General features: G+C 33.7%; 1 protein-coding gene across 6 annotated transcripts in view; it reads right to left on the bottom strand.

Annotated features, from left to right (window-relative positions):
- The window catches only part of CDK8 (cyclin dependent kinase 8), a 140,805-nt gene that overhangs the window by 32,145 nt on the left and 88,829 nt on the right, over positions 1 to 19,831 (bottom strand). For 5 of the 6 annotated variants that reach the window (XM_020997190.2, XM_078147070.1, XM_020997193.2 and 2 more), the window contains exons 3-4: positions 19,640 to 19,750; positions 15,456 to 15,596 (exon numbers count right to left, since the gene is read on the bottom strand). In XM_020997190.2, the coding sequence (XP_020852849.1) occupies positions 15,456 to 15,596; positions 19,640 to 19,750 (252 nt within the window). Of the gene's footprint in view, positions 1 to 1,984; positions 2,042 to 15,455; positions 15,597 to 19,639; positions 19,751 to 19,831 lie in introns of those variants that run through there. The other variant, XM_078147072.1, reaches the window with a different exon arrangement.

Genomic DNA, 19,831 nt, shown 5'->3' on the forward strand with positions numbered 1-19,831 from the left:
AAAATGGGACATATGATTTTGGACATGTACAATGTGGAAATAACTTTTGCTTAACCATGAATATTTGTTACAAGACTTCTATTTTTCTTTTTTTTTTTCCATTGGAGGGGGTGAGAGTGGTAGAAAGGAGAGAAAATAAATGCTTATGAAATGAAAAGATATAAAAGGAAGGGGCAGCTAGGTGGTGCAGTGGATAGAGCTTGGGTCTTGGAGTCAGGAGGACCTGAGTTCAAATCAGACCTCAGATATTTAGCATATGTATATATATATATATGTGTGTGTGTGTGTGTGTGTGTGTGTATACATACACATATATACACACACACACACACACACACACATATATATATAAAGGAGGACAGTGTCATGAGATTTGCAGGTACAAAAATAAAGAAGAGGTAGCTCAAGACAGGTAGCTTTATTTTTTTCAATAAAGTTTAAGGTGGGGAGGAAGAAGTTATATAGAAGGCTTGGGGGGTGGGGAGGTGGGTGTTTGGAACTGCCAATATGGAGAACGTAAGAAAGAGGTAAGTGAGGAAAAGTAAAAGGATTGGTTTTGGGTCATGAAGGCCTAGTAAACAATAAAAAACATAAATCTATAATGCACCTAGCCAGCAAAGTTGCATGACTTCTTCCAGAACCATTTAGCAGCACATAAGTAGGAACAAAGAAAGTAGGTCACAGAATCACAAAACCTGAGAGTGAGAAGGGACCTCAGTAACCATCACATGCAAACCGCACATGAAAGAATGTCCAGAATGTAAGCTCCTTGGGAGGATGGATTATTTCATTCACTGTATCTGTTTCCAGAGTACAGCACAGTTTCTTGGCACATATCAGGTGCTTAATAAATACTTACTAATTGAATGAAAAGGAACTCCCACAATATATGGTCATCAAATCTCTGACTGAAGATCTGCAAGTGGTGGAGGCTCACCACTTTTCTAGAGAATTCATTCCACTTTTGGACATATCTAATTGTTAGGAAGCTTTTCTGTTTGTTTTAAAAATGTCAATACTAAATTGGCTTCTTTGAAGGACACATAGGAACAAGACATAATCTATTCCAATATTTTCACTTTACAGATAGGGAACCTAAGACCCAAGGAGTTTTAATGACTTGTTCATGGTCAGCTAGGTAGAAGCAGAGCCAGAATTTGAACCCAGGTCCTTTGAATCCAAATCCACAATACTGTTTGTAATGGTTATTTTTAAAGAGGTGATTTCCCCAGTATAACCAAAGAAAAAGATTGATATTTTCTTTAAGCAGAATTGCTCTTGGATTACTGGCATATGTACAGATAAAAAGCATGAAAGCCAGAGCATTTTCAATGTTCAAAAATTTTTTTACAAAAGGGAAAAAGGGTGTGTTGCCTGAATTTCTCTAATTTACTGGATAGGAAAAACAAACCTAAAAATTTTATGAATTACATATTTAAAAGTTTATGACACAAATCATCAAAAGTGAATTAAGACTGAAAAAAAAATAGAGGATGCTTTCAAATTCTTCCTGAAGTAAAATAACACAACAATAACAAAGAGCCTTGTTTTCCCTAAGAACATTTACTAGAATGAACTGCTTTCATAGGTACTCTAACATATCTACTTTGGTTTTGGATTATGTTTTGAAGTCATAAAGGAGCATTTAGTCTGGAAAAGGAACTTGAAACAACTGTTGTGCAGAGAAAAAAAGACATCATTTACTTATCAAAAATTGTTCTCTTTTTAATATGGGGTTAGATACATAGAATAATTTGATCATAATGCAAATATGTCCTATGGGAAGGAATTCCTAATGGATCACAATTTGAGCCATAGAAAATTGTGGACAAGTTAGATGCATCTGCTATAATTTGACCTTCATACAGATGATCAGATCAGAAATTCTAAGCATCATAAAATGCTTATTACTTGTCAACTGACTACTGGCAGTAGATTCTAATATTCATTACTATATCCTATCAAAAAAGATAACATAACTTACAACATAAGATGTTGATGCATTTTTTCTCCAAAGATGTCACCATTCCACCAGGGTAAATGAGTGCTCTTAAATAGAACTGTATTGATGAAGAAATTTTTAAAATGGAATTAATGGTGTTCTGTGGGCTCCTAGGATCTTATTTCAAATACTTTTCTTTTATACTCATCTCTATTTTCCACTCATTAACTCCTTGGCCCATCCCTGGGAAGATATGCTTCTTTTCTATCATATTAACGCTATTACTTATTCCCTTTTGCCTTTAAATACAAAGTTCTCCGATTCTTCAAAAACAAAAGCAAGGGAAAATTTCTTCCCTTGATTCTGCTATTCCTTTTAAATAACATACCTATTTCTTTCCTTCCTCTAAGACACATTTCTTAAAGGAGTGGTCTTATCCCAATAACACTAGTTCCCCACAACTTTCTCCTTCTTTAGCCTCTTACAATTCTGACTCCACAATGCCAGTCAGATAGTTTCACCAGTAACTTCCTTATTGTCAAATTTAATGTGGCTGGGATTTTTCTCACAGAATCAAAGTAATAGCCTCAAGTGCAGTCTAGGTATGTTATCACTTCCTCAATAAACTGTAATGGCTCCCTATTACCTCTAGCATCAAATATAAATTCCTCTGTGTGATATTTTAGGCTATTTACAACCTGGCTCTTTACTATTTTTCTAATCTTTGAATATATTATATATTATAATTATTAATAATTATTAATTTTGTTATTGTGAATAATAATAGCGAGCATTTATGTAATGCTTTAAGGCTTACAAAATGCTTTACAAATATTATTTCATTTTATCTTCACAATGCAGGAAGGTAGGTGCCATTATTACACCCCCATTTTGCAGATGAGGAAGCTGAGGCAGACAGAGGTGAAGTAACTTGCCCAAGGTCACACAATAAGTATATGAGGCTGGTTTTAAACCCAGGTTTTCCTGACTCCAATCTTGGCACTCTATTCTCTGCACCACTTACCTGTCTTCACTCCCTTTGATGCATTCTCCAGTCCAGCCATGTTGGCCTACTTGCAGTACTTCACACATACAATGGTCCACCTCGTGTTCCTGTGCCTATGCAGTGGCTGGCTCCCACGCCTGGAATATTATCTTCTCACCTCGCCTCTAAGAATTTCTGCCTTCCTTTAAAAACCGAGCCAAGTTCTTCCTCCTCTTGGAGGCCTTTCCATCCCCACCCCCTACCTCCCATTCTAGTGCATTCATTCCCTTCTATGGCCACCTTCCATCTGTGCAGCATTTATCACGTGCACATAGATTTGTGGTATATAATTTTACTGGAAATATATAAATTATACCTATTCCATTAGAATGTGCACGGATGGGTTTTTGTTTTTTCTTTATATACAGAGCAATTATCAAACTGACTAGCACATGGTAAGCACTTAATAAATGCTTGCTGACTGATACTTTGGAAAAAGGAACAATGTGCAAAAATTAACACATGGTCGTCAATAAAACTAATCCTTTTTCGACCCAATTTGCTCTTTATATCCTTCCCATCACCAAACTAACTGGCCTTTGAAAAAAAGGATTAAGGCCAAAAAAAAAAAACAACCACATAGTTCTCTATGACTAGGATGGAATAGTATAAAATAACCTTCCACCTCACACCCAATTTTCCTAAGCAATAGGATTCTTTAAAATTGTAATCCTTCAGATTATTTCAGTGGAAAAAAAAAACTGGTTGGAGATACCCCCCACTGAGCTCACATCCATAGTCCTCCACTTCAACAATAAAGAAGAAACAATAGATTGTATATTATTTTTGGAAGAAAGAATAGAGTGAAGCAGTTGTAAGTAATTATAGCACACTTATTTTTACTTTCTCCAGGGTCTTTTCTTCTGCCCCGTGATGATGTCAAAATGACTAGTGATTCTCACACTATTCATTTCTCTTTGTAACATTTCATTTGGGAAAAACTAAAACAAGAGTAGATAACCTGTGGAACTTGCTTTACCTGAGTTGAACTATCTTTTATTTTTCCTGTAACTTTGCCCTCTCTTTTATTCCCCATGAAAGCCTAACAATTTGGCAAAATTGATTTAAAAAAAAAAAAAAGGAAAGTGACAAATGTTGGAGAGGCTATAGGAAAATAAGCATACTATTGCTCTATTAGTAGGCCTGTAAATTAGCCCAGCCATTCTGGAAAACAATTTGGAACTGTGCCCCAAAGTTATCAAACAGTGTATACTCTTTGAAACAGCAATATCACAAGGCCTATTACCCAAAGGCATCAAAGAATGAGGAAATGGACCAAAATGTAAAAAAAAGAAATTTATAATAGTTTTTTTTGTGGTTGCAAAGAACTGGATACTAAGGGTATGACTATCAAGTGGGGAAATGGGTGAGCAAATTATGACATATAAATGTAAGAGAATACTATTGTGCTATAAGAAACGGTGAAAGAGACAAGTCCAGAGAAACCTAGGAAGACTTCTGTTTACTAAAGGAAGAGTGGGTGAGCAGAACTAGAAGTACAATTTTATAATAATAGCAACATCATAAATATAAATAGTTTTGGAAGACATAAGAACTTCAATCAATGCAATGATCAACCATAACTTCAGAGCACCAATGATGATATATATGTTAAAAAGAGTTTTGTAGGGTGAGGAAAGAAAATAAATGCTTGTTAGTTGAAAAAGTATAAAGTAAAATCAATTTTTTAAAATTTAGGGAAAAAAAAGAGAAAGCCGAGCAATATTTCTCTCAGCAAGTAACACTATGAGCCACAGAGGTTTTTGATTCCTGGGCAAAACTAATGGTTTATTGTTACCTTCCTATGGGGACAGAAAATATGCCCTGTTGGACATTGGAAATTGGAAGGCTAATGTAATTAGGTACATGTTTTTTCCAACATGAGAATTTTCTTATCATCGGATCCATCTAACAACAAATGATCCCATGAATTGATAAGCTCTCCATCACAGACGTTGTACAAAGAGGAAGGTTGAGATAGATGACCCTTGAGGACCCCAACTCCAAGATTCAATAATTCTATGAAATCAAAAATGCAAAAATCCATTTTGATTTCAACTAATACACAAGTATTTATGTATCTTTACAAAAGTGACGTGTGTGTGTGTGTGTGTGTGTGTGTGTGTGTTTTCAATGACAGCAGTTAATCTGTTTTGATTAATGTTAAAGAGACATCTGGTTACCTGGTTACACACTTGGACGATAGACTTCTAGATGGAAGACACGTATGCTTGTGGTAAGGTGCAAAAGTGATGGCTAAGTATAATACATTTTAAAATCACAGATGGAAATAGCTATTAAAAAAATAACAATGAGCTAGGAGAAAAAAAGTAGCACAATCCAACACACCATAAAAAAGGTCACTAAATTGCTCAAGACTGTGACCTTTTGTGACAAGTTGCCTATGAAAGATGACAGGCCAAGCTTTCTAAAAGAAACACTTAATTTCACCCTCTCATTTAATCATTTCTCATTTGCACACATCAAGAAGAGAAATAAGGTTATCAAACTGACAAAGCCTTAATGAAAGATTTATGCAGCTGTGACCACCAGACTTATAATTGGTTTATTTCAGAATTTTAGCTGAGTATCTAATCTAATGTATTCCATCTTTAAAAATTAAATTACTTTTTACAAATCTTCTGAAGACTGGAAAATAATAAAATACTGTAAGGCTAGACTGCATTCTTGAGAACAAGATCAAAACATTAATTTTTATATACCTTATCACAGTAGTAAAATAAGTCAATTTCTAAACTTGGTATAAGACATATAACTTCCTAAAAATCACCACACTGTGCAAAATCACACAATAAAAGTCATAAGGCTTATTGGGAAAATAGGATTAGGGGCACAATACTCAAAACATTATCAGTAACACATAAAAAAAGGGATAGGAACCTAATAAAAATGGAGGCACCGTTTTATACATGTTAAATGATTAAGAAATGCAAAAATATTATAATAAATAGTGGTACCATCTCAGGCTATACCCTGGTTCCCACTGGGACCAAATGGGCAAAGTGAAGGGCTACTGGTAGTGGCCAATACTCCAGGAAGTGAGGGGTCATAGAGGAAAATAGGGCTTGTATGGAGTGGGGAGGGAGGGTGTAGTGCCTGTGTGTGTACCAGCCTTCTTCCACCCACAGCTCTACTGTAGCAGAAGATACATGATAAAATTGGCACTCTATTTTGAAAAAGACCAGAGCTTTGTTTGTGGAAGTGGGAACTACAAGGGTTACAATTTGTGAGTTATTGTGAAGTGGTGCAGTTTTCTGAGTTCTCAGAGGTGAAAGTTTGCATAAACAAACTCGAAATATGCAATATGCTCAAACTTTTCAATAAAAATAACAATAATGATAATAACAGCTATCATTTATATAGCAGCTCCTATATGCCAGAAACTGCTACGTGTTTTACAAATATTTATTCTCAAAATAACCTCATTTTGTCCTCACAATAACCCTGCACGTTAGGTGTTATTATTATTCCCATTTTACAGTTGAGGAAACTGAGGCAAACAGCGGCTAAGTGACTTGCCCAAGTTCACATAGCTAGTAAGTAGTAAGTGCCTGAAACTGGACTTGAACTCAGGTCTTCCTGACTCTAGGCCTAACACACTATCTAGCTGCCTCTATATATCAATCATGCTGGAACAAATTCACATTCTCTTTTTTCATAATTATTTTGTTTATTTCATTAAATATTTCCCAATTACATGTAAAAAATTAACAATCACTTTTTAAAATTCTGAGCCCTCCCTGAGAAGGCAAGCGATTTTATATCAACTATATATATGAAGTCATACAAAACAAATTTCCATAATAGCTATGTTGCAAAAGAAAACACAAACAAAATAAAATAATAAAAGGTTTTTTTTAAGGTATGCCCTCAATCTGTACTCAGAGTTCGTCAATTCTCTCTCTAGAGGTAGTTAGCATTTTTCATTATGGGTCCATCAAAATTATCTAGGATTATTGTCTTGATCAGAATAGCCAAGTCGTTGACCAGTTGATCATCCTTACAATACTGATTGCTATACTGCTTCCCAGGTTTTTCTGAAATTATCCTGCTTGTCATTTCTCATAGCACAATAGCATTCCATCACAATTATATACCACAACTTGTTCAGCCATTCCCCTACTGATGGACATTCCCTTGATTTCCAATTTTTTGCCCCCATAAAAGGAGCTGCAACAAATATTTTTATGCAAATAGGTTCTTTTCCTTTTTCTTTAATCTCTTTGGGACACAGACCTAGGAGTGGTATTGCTGGGTCAAAGGGTATGTACAGTTTTATAGCTACAGGCATAGTTCCAAATTGTTCCCCAGAATGGTTGAACTGGTGCACAACCCCAACAACAGTACATTAGTATCTCAATTTTTCCACATCTTCTCCAGCATTTGTCATTTCCCTTTTCTGTCATCTTAGCTAAACTGATAGGTATGAAGTGGTATATCAGAGTTGTTTTAATTTGCATCTAATCAGTAGTGATTTAGAGCAGTTTTTCACATAGCTATTGATAACTTTCATTTCTTCTTCTGAAAACTGCCTATTCATATTCTTTGACCATTTATCAAACGGGGAATGCCTTATTTTTATAAATTTGATTCCATTCCTTACATATTTGAGAAAAAAGAGAAACTTGCTATAAAAATTTTCCCCTAGTTCTTGTTTTGTTCTAAAACGTTTATAGCAACTCTCTTTGTGGTGGTAAAGAACTGGAAACTGCAAGGATGTCCATCAATTGAGGAATGGCTGAACAAGTTGTGGTATATGATTGCAGTGGAATAATACCATGCTGTAAGAAATGATGAGCTCAATGATTTTAGAAAAACATGGAAAGACTTGTACAAAATAATGCAGAGCAAAATGAGCAGAAACAAGAGAATATTGTATAAAATAATAGCAATATTGTTTTAAAAAACAACTTTGAGCAAATAAGCCTCTTTGAGTATTATAAATGTCCAAACTAACTACAAAGGATATACGAAGATGCTATCTGCATCCAGAGAAAGAACTGATAAGTAGATATACAGAATGATTTCACACACACACACACACACACACACACACACACACACACACACACACACACACATTTACGTCTAATGTTTGTCATCTCTAGGGCAGGGGAGGGAGGGAAGAAAAAAAGGAGAAAAAAGAAATTTACATGATAACTTTATTATATATTTAAAAGGAATAGCAAGTTGTACATAACAGATTTGCAGTTTCATATGCAATCATCTTTTTTATTATACTATTTTATGGAAATGCTTGTTTTATTCCATAAATTAAAAATAAATAAAACATTCCATCTCCAAAAAAAGTATAACCTGAAAGATAAAAACAAAATTACTGCCAAACATTTTCATCTCCCATATAGGAAACAATGAAGAGTATTAACAAAAAGGGAAATTGAGTAGTAGATCTAGAAATAGAACTCAAGTTACCTATATTTCTTTTCTAGTCAATTGCTAGGCCTATTAACCTATATCTTAAGGAAATATTATGGATGGAAGACACTGTTTGGAGGGACCATTTTGACTGATGGGAGTTTAACTGACTATAACTTCCATAATGATTTTATTTTTCATATATATATGATTATAATAACTGCAGTATTTCTACCTTTTCCAAAAACTCTTTCACTAATTCATTGTGTGACTTCCAGCAAGTTACTTCACCTCTATATATTAACCTCCTAGTCCCTTAAATATTACATGCAATATCTATTTGTGAGAATCAAATAAAGTGCTTTGTAATCCATAAAAAAAATATAAATATAACCTAATATTTCTGTTACCATTACTGTGGTACACTGTAAAGAACAAAAGATTTGGAGTCCAAAGGTCTGGTTTGAATACCAATTCTACTTACAACCTATGTGGTCATAATCAAGTCATTTACCTTTTCTCTTCTTCATTTTCCACAGCCATGAAGTAAAAGGGTTGGAAATCAAGTTTGTCAGCGCTAAAATCCTTTCATTCTGATGAAACTCTTAAGAGTCTCAAGCTTTCAATTTTTCTTAATCAGCTCTTTCATGACATATTCCATTCCCCTTGCCCACATTCCAAGGTTTATGGAAACAATCATATTTTCCTCTTTTGAATATGCAATTCAAGAAGCCAGGAAATACGCTCATCAAAATAGCATTCTTTAAAAGCCTAATATTTCCTTATTAACAAAAGAATTACTCAATCACAAATAACAATTAAACTTGACAGTTAAGAAGCATTTTACTGTCATTAAATTCCTAATACTTTGGAGATAAGTGGATAAGGGTTTATGGTATTATTGTGCTAGCTCATTGCAAGTTACTGAAAATGAAGCACAGAGAAAGTAGTGAATAATCAGAAGCACATAACTAGAACAAAACAGAGATGAGAAGATAGGTTTCTTAACTCCTTAATTTTTCCAACCATCACTATAGGTAATGCTGCCTCCAATTCTGCAAAAAGTCATCATGGGATCCCCTTTGTTTGTGTGAGTGTGAATGGTGATTTTCTTTGAGCTATAAAGAAAAGATTATGGCTCTTTCTTTAAAGAGAGACACAGAGACACATGGATGCACATACTATTACCAACATAAGCCCAAAGAAATATGCTGTTGTAAATTATGTCTTGATTAAAGGTGTTCCAAGTAAAATGAATATGAAATACATCAATGAAATTTTGAATATATGTTTTCCTTGGTAATTATACAATTCCGAAATTACCTTAAGATTGTCTCTGCTCAAAAGGATTTCATTACTGTCAAGAAGCATATGTAAAACATTCAACTGTTTATAATGTTAAGTTAGGACATTGTATAGAGGAGCTCTACCTTGAAACAGCTTAGAATCTAAGATGATTTAAAGATTTGTCATTCTTCTCTTGAAACTTTAATCCTGTGTTCTTAATCATGCAAAAGTAACATCAGATAGACATGCTCTTCATTCAACATTTTAAATTGTCATAATGTTTCATGATGTGTGAGTAAAGCCTCTGAACCCCAGAATTGACAATCCTGTTATTTCTCTTCTCTTTCAAACAGGCAGACCCTCAGCTAATACCACTGAATCCTTAGAGTTCTGAACAACCACCTACAGTCTAACAAATTGTTACTTATAAGAGATCAAAGGTTGTTTGGCATAATGGGAATATTACTAGTTTGGATGTCAAGAAAAAAATATTGAATTGCAGTTCTGGTTTTTGGATAAGTCATGCAAACTCTCAATATTTCAGTTTTCTCATCTGTCAAATGGGGATAATACCAATTTTAATTTATAGGTTGTTGTTTAGATGAAATGAGACAAAAAACATTTTTAAGTATAATGTGAGGCATTCTTACTACTACTGGATAATGGAGAAACTTTTCCATTCTGACAAATTCTAGAACCAACATGGCCCTACAGTTGATTACACAGTCAATGACATGACACATAATAGTGTTCTGAATAGTCTTTAAAATATCCTTAGAAAATCTTGGCTTAGTCACAAGGCCCTCCAGAGCCTGGATTTAATTCTGATGCTGCTTTGACGTTCACACCCACCCCAACCCAATAATTAGGGCACAGATTAGACCGAGACTCCTGATGGCTTCTCCATAATACCAGAGTCAGCCTGGGAAATCAAATATATCTCTGAGGAAAAACCACAGATTTGGGTATTTTATTTCAGACTCTTACCTTAAGGGAGCCTGAGAAATAGCTACCCAAACATTCCAAAGTATGATATTTCATAGCATAAGCCATTTATGAAATACAATGATCCTGGGCAAATAACTTCACTCTGCCTCAGTTTCCTCATCTATAAAACGGGCCTAATAATAGCATCTATCTCCCAGTATTGTTATAAGGATAAAATGAGATAATATTGGTACAGCACTTTATAAACCTTAAAGTGTATTAAAAATGCTAGCTATTTTTATAGTGTTTTCAAAAATTTCATTGCAATGATAAGATCTCAGTGGACCCACAAGTGATTCCTTTACTCTCAAAATTTCTGGGTAAGAAGAGCAACTGCTGCTCTTTCCCTCAAGATGAGAAATGTAAAGAATCTATATTAGCTAACTGTAGCCGGTAAGCCTTAGAATAAGCATGTCCAAAAGCCCATCCATCTAAATCTCCTGATGATGAAATCTCCTCATTCTTAGGGCCTTACTAATTACCTCTAAAGGCTTTTTCAATACAAGCATCTCACTAACCTTCCTGGAAGGACCATTTTCTACTAAAAGAACCATAGTCATTGGACATTTGGTAGGCCATCCACACAGCAGAACCATGGGAAATAGCTTGTTGAAAGCTGAAGGAGCTGAATGAGGGAGTGGGGGGCAGGGAAAGGGAAGCACGCCTAGGACAATGGCATTGATTATGGGACCCCAATGAATGGTTAAGCACTTGTTCCTAGCACTTGTTCCCCTGATTCATGGAAGTTATCAGCCTGCCTCAGAAAACACATAAGAACTTAACAAATATTTTGGAATTCAACTGATTTTTCATGTCTGATGATCCACCTTGGCAATCTAAATAGAGAACTGTTTTTCCTGAAGTGCCTGGCCATATCTATTACTTTAACTAGATGTCCAAGCAAAGTTCTCTCTCCCAGCACAATCAGAAATTTCACTAACTAAAAGAAAATGCCACTGGCTTTGAAAATTAACAAAAAACAACAACAATAAGAAAACCTACCAGAACAAAAAAATAAGTTATATAAGAAATCTATCCTCAAAGAAAGTTATGTTCTTCCTAGCTTTTTGCTCATTTCATTTAATGCTAGTACTCGTGAAAAGTACTAGATGGACAGTTACATAGACTGAAGTTCTCTAGGGTTATCTCCAAATCAGTTCATTTCTCAACAATGTGCTATGTGCTAATGAGCCCTATTCTAAAGGACTAGCTTTTCAGGGTGAGAGAAGAATTCAGAGAATGATGCAAAAATCAATTTTCAGTCACTCTGCAAAGTACAAGCAAATACAAAATGGTTAGTTCCACTATAGAGATTTTCATATTTGGAGCTGAATAGATGAAAACCCCACCAAACTCATTTCCTCTACAATACTGAATTTCAAACTCCTTATTGTGAGCTTCTTGACCAAATTTGAAACTACAATCACTATTCTTTCCCCAGCTTCCTTTTTCCTATATCACCAGGATACTTTCCCACTTAAAAGGCTGACTCAGGAAAAAAAAGAAAGGAGAATGCAAGGTGATGGATAGGAATACCCCTTCCCACCAGGGCTGTCCCCCCTCCCCCCCAAAAAAAAATCAGAATTAAAATTAACAAACTCATTTTTTATTCTAAAGTTTTGGTTCTCCATCCACCATCCATTCTTTCACATCTCTAAATATGCCAAGTATTATAACTGTATGAGTAAAATTAATAGAACACATTTTTCTATTCTGAAACAAAATAACTAGATCTTTCAATTTTCTGTATCTCCTTCCCAAATAATTGCTTAAAATATTTCTATAAAGTTTATATATTTATTTCCCAGCATCCTATTTCTGTCCAAGGTGACAACACCACAAAATATGGTATAAGAAACTTTGACCTCAGCTAAAAACTTGGCAATACATAACAATGGTAACTTTTAGACAGAATGCGATCATATTTATAATTAAAAGTTAAAAAGTTACAAATCCCTCATAAATGTCAAATTAATATACCTCCTAAACCTTCTAGCTCATACAAGTGTTTTCTTTTGGTTCTTAAAAGAATTACAGTGTTCATACTACAGTTGATTCTACATGTCACAAGTGCTTACACTACAATGGAGCTTCACTGTAACATCATTCTTAGACAGCAATAAGACCATCTTATAAGCCCTTCCTTTTGGCAAGCAAATAGTCAAACTTCACTGATTAGAGACAAAGCTTCTTATACGTTAAACCCCATTTAACTACTGACTACTTCCAACTCACATAAAGTATATTAAACTAATTAAAATAAAAGCACAGTGTTAAACTATCATGTTCATTTTTAATTTCTTGACATAAATCATATGTTTCATACGTATTACTTAAAAACAAGAACTAACTCAGTGTTGGGGGTGGGTGGGTGGCAGGTAAGTGAGCCAGAGCAAGGCAAGAAGATGTTTGTGCAGGTCCTAAAGAAGTAGTCTCCTGAAAGAATTTTTGCTATGCATGCAATTACTATCTGTAACTACATTTAAATACCTACATAATAATAAATGTTAAAATTTCTGGGTTGGTGATTTGTATGTGCATGATAAAGAGTGTTTCCTACTAGAACTGAAGGGTGTGGAAGTCCCATCTTTGAGGAAACCCTAGTGGTACCTGCCTCTAGGGGCAAGGGACAAAAACTGGCATTGTGGGGCAGCTAGGTGGTGCAGTGGATAGAGATCCATAGAGCCTTGGAATCAGGAGGACCTGAGTTCAAATCCAGCCTCAAATACGTGACACTTATTAGCTGTGTTACCCTGGGTAAGTCACTTATCCCCAATCACCTCACCAAAAAGCAAAAAAATTTAAAAATTTTTTAAAAAATTGGCACTGATCAAAAATTTTAAGCTAACAGTTCAGTAGATATTAAGTATTTATCTCTAAGATACACAAGAAGGATATAAAGGCAATAATTGAGCTAGGATACATGGCATTTCATATGGTACAAAAGAGATGTGTGATAGAGGCAACAATACCCAAACTGTATAAAATACCAAATCAAGGAAAAATTTTGACTAAATATACCAACAAATAAATGAGACACAGGATAGTACACATTCTATAGTTGTTTCTACTTCAAACAGAATGTTTTAGCCATATTAGTGAAGATCTGTCTACCAAAAAATGAACAGCCTTGACATAAAAAATGGATTTTACTATCATTATTTAAATAGAATTAGTCTACCTGCACTAAATTGACTCTATAGACAACAGCATTATCAACTCAAGTATATTATGTATAATTTTACACATGAATCAAAATAACAAAGAGAAAAATTAGATTCATGGTATACACTTGATAAATGACTAAACACATACATATATACACAAATAGAGAGATAAAAAGTTAAATAAGAAAAAGATCACCAAGAAATAAGACATAATACAATGCTTTTGCATTTCTCTAAAATGTACTTAATTAGAAAGGGAGGAAGGGTGCTAGCAGAAAGCATGTCCCCAATAAGTTTTTATATTTTGTTCTTTTGATATCATAGAAAACAGACATGGATTAAAATTAATCATGTCTCCTAATATATCATCCCCTCTCCCTGATTACCTACTTTCTCACAACCTTTTATATTTTAAAATAAATTTAAAATATTTTTTAAAAATGTGTAATAAACTGTGTTGTATAATTCTTTACTGCCATAAAAATGTTCTAATCCTACGAAAAATATACTTTAAATATAGGATAAAGCTCTCTTATCCATTTTTTGCAGCATCTATTTTAAACATTTGCTGTGGTACAAGAACAGGAGGTAAAATAACCATCATTAAACATTTTTCAAGGGGATACTGAAGCAAGATGAAAGAGCTAGAAGATATGATACTAGAATAGCTAATTTGAAGACCAGAGATTTAATGTATTAAATATAGAGAAGTTTGGAAACAGTTACCTACTTGAGAGGTCAGATCAGCCCTACCTCAGATTCTATATGGACTTTTCCAGTGCATTACTAAAATATCTATGATTAGAGAACCACAATTATCATTTACAGTATTGTGCTCAGAATTGTTTGAAATGAATGAACTATTAAAAACCTCATTTGCTTTTAAAATAAGAATAAAAGCCCCACATAATTTTGAAGTATGTTCAATAAGAAAGGATAATTTGAGATTTAGATAATTTAACTCTATTAAGATTCAGGATGAAATAATATAGTAGGCAGAAAATAACAGGTACACATATGGTATTTCCATAGAAAAAAATTTTTAAAGAATTTATAGAGGACAATTTATCAAACTTTAGATGCCATTTATTTTTTTTAACCAAGATTTTTTTAAAAAAATCTATCTTTTTTGAAAAGAGAGGACTCAATAGCATTCTTTACAAATGATGAATGAAAGCTTGCTAGTCAAGACTTCTATATAATTGGTAAGTTTTAATGACATATTCCTTCTCTATTTCCTATTACATCACAGTTGTTCTCCAGATTTGTGTAAAGTTATACATAAATTTATTCATTTCCAGTGTTATCCTGGCATATAACAGACACTTAATAAATGCTATTTGATTGACCCAACTAAAATAAACCAATGCTTTATTTCTAGAATCAAGAAGAAACAAAAGTGCAGAAAAATAAACCTGACCTTTACCACTATTAACAAAAATAACCAATACACATCAAAGAATAGGAAGCTTTACATAAGGCTGGGTAATATCTTTAAGTCCCCACACATCCTTTACCCCTAAAAAGTTAGCTGGCCTAGAGCCTTGGCTCATTAAAGTTTTTAAGATCTAAAGGCAACTAGTAAAGCAACTAGTAAATGCTCCTTACCAGTCCGCGCAGATCAACTTACCAAATCCCTGTGCAACACCCAGTTAGCATGCAGGTAGTGAATACCATCTAGGATCTGATATAATAGTGACTTGACCATTCCCCGAGGTAACTGAACTGGCTTCTTGTTTGCTTTAGAAGCTCTGTGAAACTTGATTATGTGCTAAAAGAAAAAATATCAACAGAATCAGAAAAAGGAAGAAAGATACATTGATGTCTAACACTTTACTGAAAAAGAAAGCCTCCAGAGATTCCTCATGATGCTTGCCAATATCATTCCATCCTCTTCTAAATAATTCAAGTAACTTCAAAATTTCCAAACAATTGTGCTTAGGGTCCAAATAGTTTCCTATGCACAATAAAAACACTACAAAAGATGGACAACATCCCAGAAAATAAATGGAAATAACAGGAGATGTAGATTTCATAATTTCATTTAAAAATACAACTAAAATATAATCATTTCTTCGGAGAACATTCCATTCTAATTTGTCTAATGAAAAACCAGAACAATTTCAAAAAAGAAAATTTACAATGTCTTCCAATAAATTATAAGTATTTTTGGCTATTATAATAATACTGTACATTTATAACACATCGGTAATAATTGAAGATAACTTAAGCCAGGCATACTCTTCTTCTATTTTGTAACAAACAAGTGGATATAAGAAACAAATGATCAGCAATAATGACTATGTTCACATAAGAAATTTATAGAAAAAAATTGAAGAGTTGGGTTAATAATTCAAGGAGAGGCAAAAAGGCTGTCTTTTCTTTATTCAACAAGCAGAACTTTGAAGGTCTGATATTCCTTCTTGGGCCTTGCTAAAATTTTATTCTACAATCAAATCTTATTTTAAAAACCATTCATTAAAAAGTGTTTATAAAGTGTCACCTTTATATAAATAATACTGTTGTCTCCCCTCCCTGGCATATAGCAGGGGCTTAAGAAAAGCTTAATGTACTGAACTGAATGAAAATGAACTGCTATGCTAGAGACAAGTTGAAGTTAACTTAAACTTAAAATAGGCAAGTCTTATATACCTAAGGCAAAATGCATAATAAAGAAAGATATACAAACAAAAAAGACCACAGAAATGGTCATGCAAGCTAATTAACAATTACACTGTACAGGGAAAAAAAAAAGAAATCACTAAGCTAAGGACATACAAGTTTGGAATTTACAGTCTAAAATAAGAATGACACAAACGCCTGTAATCATAATATAAAATAATCCACAAGTGCACGAGAGAGGAGCAGAACAAATTGCTTTACAAAGAAATAGCATCTGAGTTGGCTTTCAAGGGTGGAAAAGAATTTGGCAGCCTGGGGGTGAAGGGTGAGGGTTAAGCTCAGAGGACTGACAGGGCAGGCCTACTGGGGGGCAAAGAAGAGTTCAATTTGGATGGAACACAGAGTACTGAGGGGAGAAGACAAAAAGATAGAGCGGTGCCAGAATGTGGAAGGCATGAATATTAGGCAAGGATATACGAACTTTACTCAGTAGTCAAAAGTGACTGCTTCAGTTTGATACCTTTCTTTCCTAATGGAAAAATTATTCTTCCCTCTTCCCAAACTTCCCTTTCTCTTTGACTGACCACTTCTATATACTGATCACATTCTAACTTCTTTTCTTCTTTCATTCTAACCTCAAATATATATTTTCCTGCTAAATTGTGCCAAGGATTACACCACTTTCACTGCTGTAACCCACCTCCTAGTTCAGTGCCTTGCAAATGGAAAGTATCTATGAAAATGAATTGGCCAAAAAAAAAAAAAAAGCCCAAGGCTTCAAGCTCACTTCGTAGTTATCTCTGCTTTATCTTTAGAAAAATATACAAGTCAGGCATAGGAAGTGTTAGATTGATCAGGTTCATATAGTTCATTAAAAAAATCAGAACGGAAAGAAATCTCCTATAAAAAATTAAAATCTTGACATCTTATTCCTCTATCAGTGTATTGGGATCATGGGAATGAAATAACAAATAAGGCAAAAGGAAAAGACATGTCTACCAGAAGAAGCAATTTGGTCATAAAAGAAATACCTATTAGCAAAAATAAAGTATGATTTCATTAATAAGGAAAAAGTATAAATACATGGTGGAAAAGGTGAGAGTATATATCTGATGTGATTAACTTTTATGGTAACATGCTATTCTATTTTCTTCTCTCTCATTTTCCAAAGCACATGACAATGCAAAATTATATCAAACACCTCACTAACCTAGAATGCTTTGCCATCAACTCTAACGCATAACTGTCAATGCCATGTTGCTGGGTTTAAAATTTTATTTAAAACAACAACAACATAATTTAGCTTTAATTCCTGTAGCTATGCTACTTTGGTTTAACAAACTTTAAGCCTTTTTTTTTTAAGATAAGATTGAATGAAAGAAACAAGTATTCAGGCAGTAAGGAATCAAATGAATCCTTTTGGCCTCTTCCTAACACCTACAAAATAAGTTTACTTTTCTAGGATATGTGCAGTATATAGACATATAACTACAAAATCAGCACTAATGAGTTTTACAGAAACAGAAATCAAAATAAAACTAAATCAAGGGTGGACCATGGAAAAGTTATCCCCTTTCTTATATGGTCCACAGAATCATATTGTTTAATTATTCCAGACATATCAGTTGTTTTTGACCCCACATATGTCTTTGCCTCACCAATCTAATGGTAATTAGTAGGGAGCTGACATCAAAGATAATAATGAAATTAGACTTATAAAAAGCTGGATACACCATTAATGTTCCCTTTGTGTAGCCATTTTAGGCTTCTCTAACTGCTATGCTGGCTATGGTTGGCTGTACAAATAGGATTTTGGGGGGGTTAATTTTGATTCACCTAAATTTTCCCATGGTCTAAATGCTACTAAAATTAAGTCCTTAGGCTCCTTAGCTAGGAAGTCAATTATTTCTTAGATGCTAAGTGATTCGGAGTTGGTTGTGTGATTAGGCTAGTTAAATTCATTCAAAAACCTTGGTTGTACTGTAATTATTTAAAGGACTATTGCTTTTCTATTTTTGAAACATCCAGAATTCTCATTTTATTTTCATTTTCTATTATTAACATTTGACATTTACTGTATTTGCTCAACTAAAAATGCTGGTCATCTCTCTCAAAACAAATTTTAAATATGAAAAAGAAGGTCAGCTCTAAGAAAAAAATTAAACTTGTAAAAACAATATAAAAAGGCATGCATCTACAGATTTATACTCCTGTTAATTTTGTTCATAGGTCAGAAAGACATGATATATTAAATTTTATATGTAAATACTTTCACATTGATTTCATTTTGCAATATAGAACTTTCTACAAGGATATTTGTTCATGGAAAGTATGCATAATTTCAGAAAGCATAATATTAAATAAGATTTTTTAATGAATGACATAATTGTGTCGGAAAAGTCACATATATTCAATAACTAAGTCACATAGTCAACCAATGCATGACCATATGGAGGAGACTTTATTTAAGTTCTTATGAAATGACCCTAATATAAATCACTCTTTTCCTCCAAATTTGGATTAAACAAAACCACTTTGACTAGCTTTTCCTCTTTCTGCCTCTAGTCTCTTGTACTAAAAGGCCAGAGTTGGATGAAGAATTTGTAATTGGTACCTACCACTTTGTTTTACATTTCCTCTACCCAAATCATGGTTAGCTCTAGACAAGGCATGAAATCTTCCCTGCTCCTAATCTTCTGCCCAACTCCAAAAATAAATGTGTATGTGTATGTATGCATACATATATGTGCATATGCATAGATATATACACATACATATTTTAATATGTTATTTTGTGCAATTATTTTTCAGTATTGAGCTAAATATATATTCTTCCAAAGAGATCATACTTTAAGGATGCAATAGATGACTAATCATTCTAGAACAGTATTTTTATCATAAATATATAAGATAGTGAATATCCATAAAATAATTCATGTATGCACTTGCACATACATTGAATCCTTTTTCTATAATACCTTATTCTATTTCTCTTTACACAAAGGACAAATGATAGTGGCACAAGGAACTATGCAAATCAAAAACATTATTAAAGAGAACATGTAAATCCACACCCTATTAGTTAATTTCTACTTAATATGTAGAGATCAAAGCCTATATATCATTTGCAATTCCCTTAGAGTTATTGAGTAAAACCTATTGTCAAATAAATATAAATGTAATATGCTTTACCCAGAGGTCATGCTCAGCATAGTCAAACAGAAGCCACACTTTCCTGTCAGCATGAGACAAAAACACCTTTTGAAGAGAGATGACATTTGGATGTTTAAGCTCTCGTAGTAGCTGCAAAGCAAAGGAAAACCATTAAAGAAGTCTAACACACACAAAAAAGAACAGTCAAGAATATCTTTTTTGACTTTAACT

The sequence above is a fragment of the Phascolarctos cinereus genome, unplaced genomic scaffold (genome assembly GCF_003287225.1).
Source record: "Phascolarctos cinereus isolate Bilbo 61053 unplaced genomic scaffold, phaCin_HiC Scaffold_726;HRSCAF=1367, whole genome shotgun sequence".
Lineage (NCBI taxonomy): Eukaryota > Metazoa > Chordata > Mammalia > Diprotodontia > Phascolarctidae > Phascolarctos > Phascolarctos cinereus.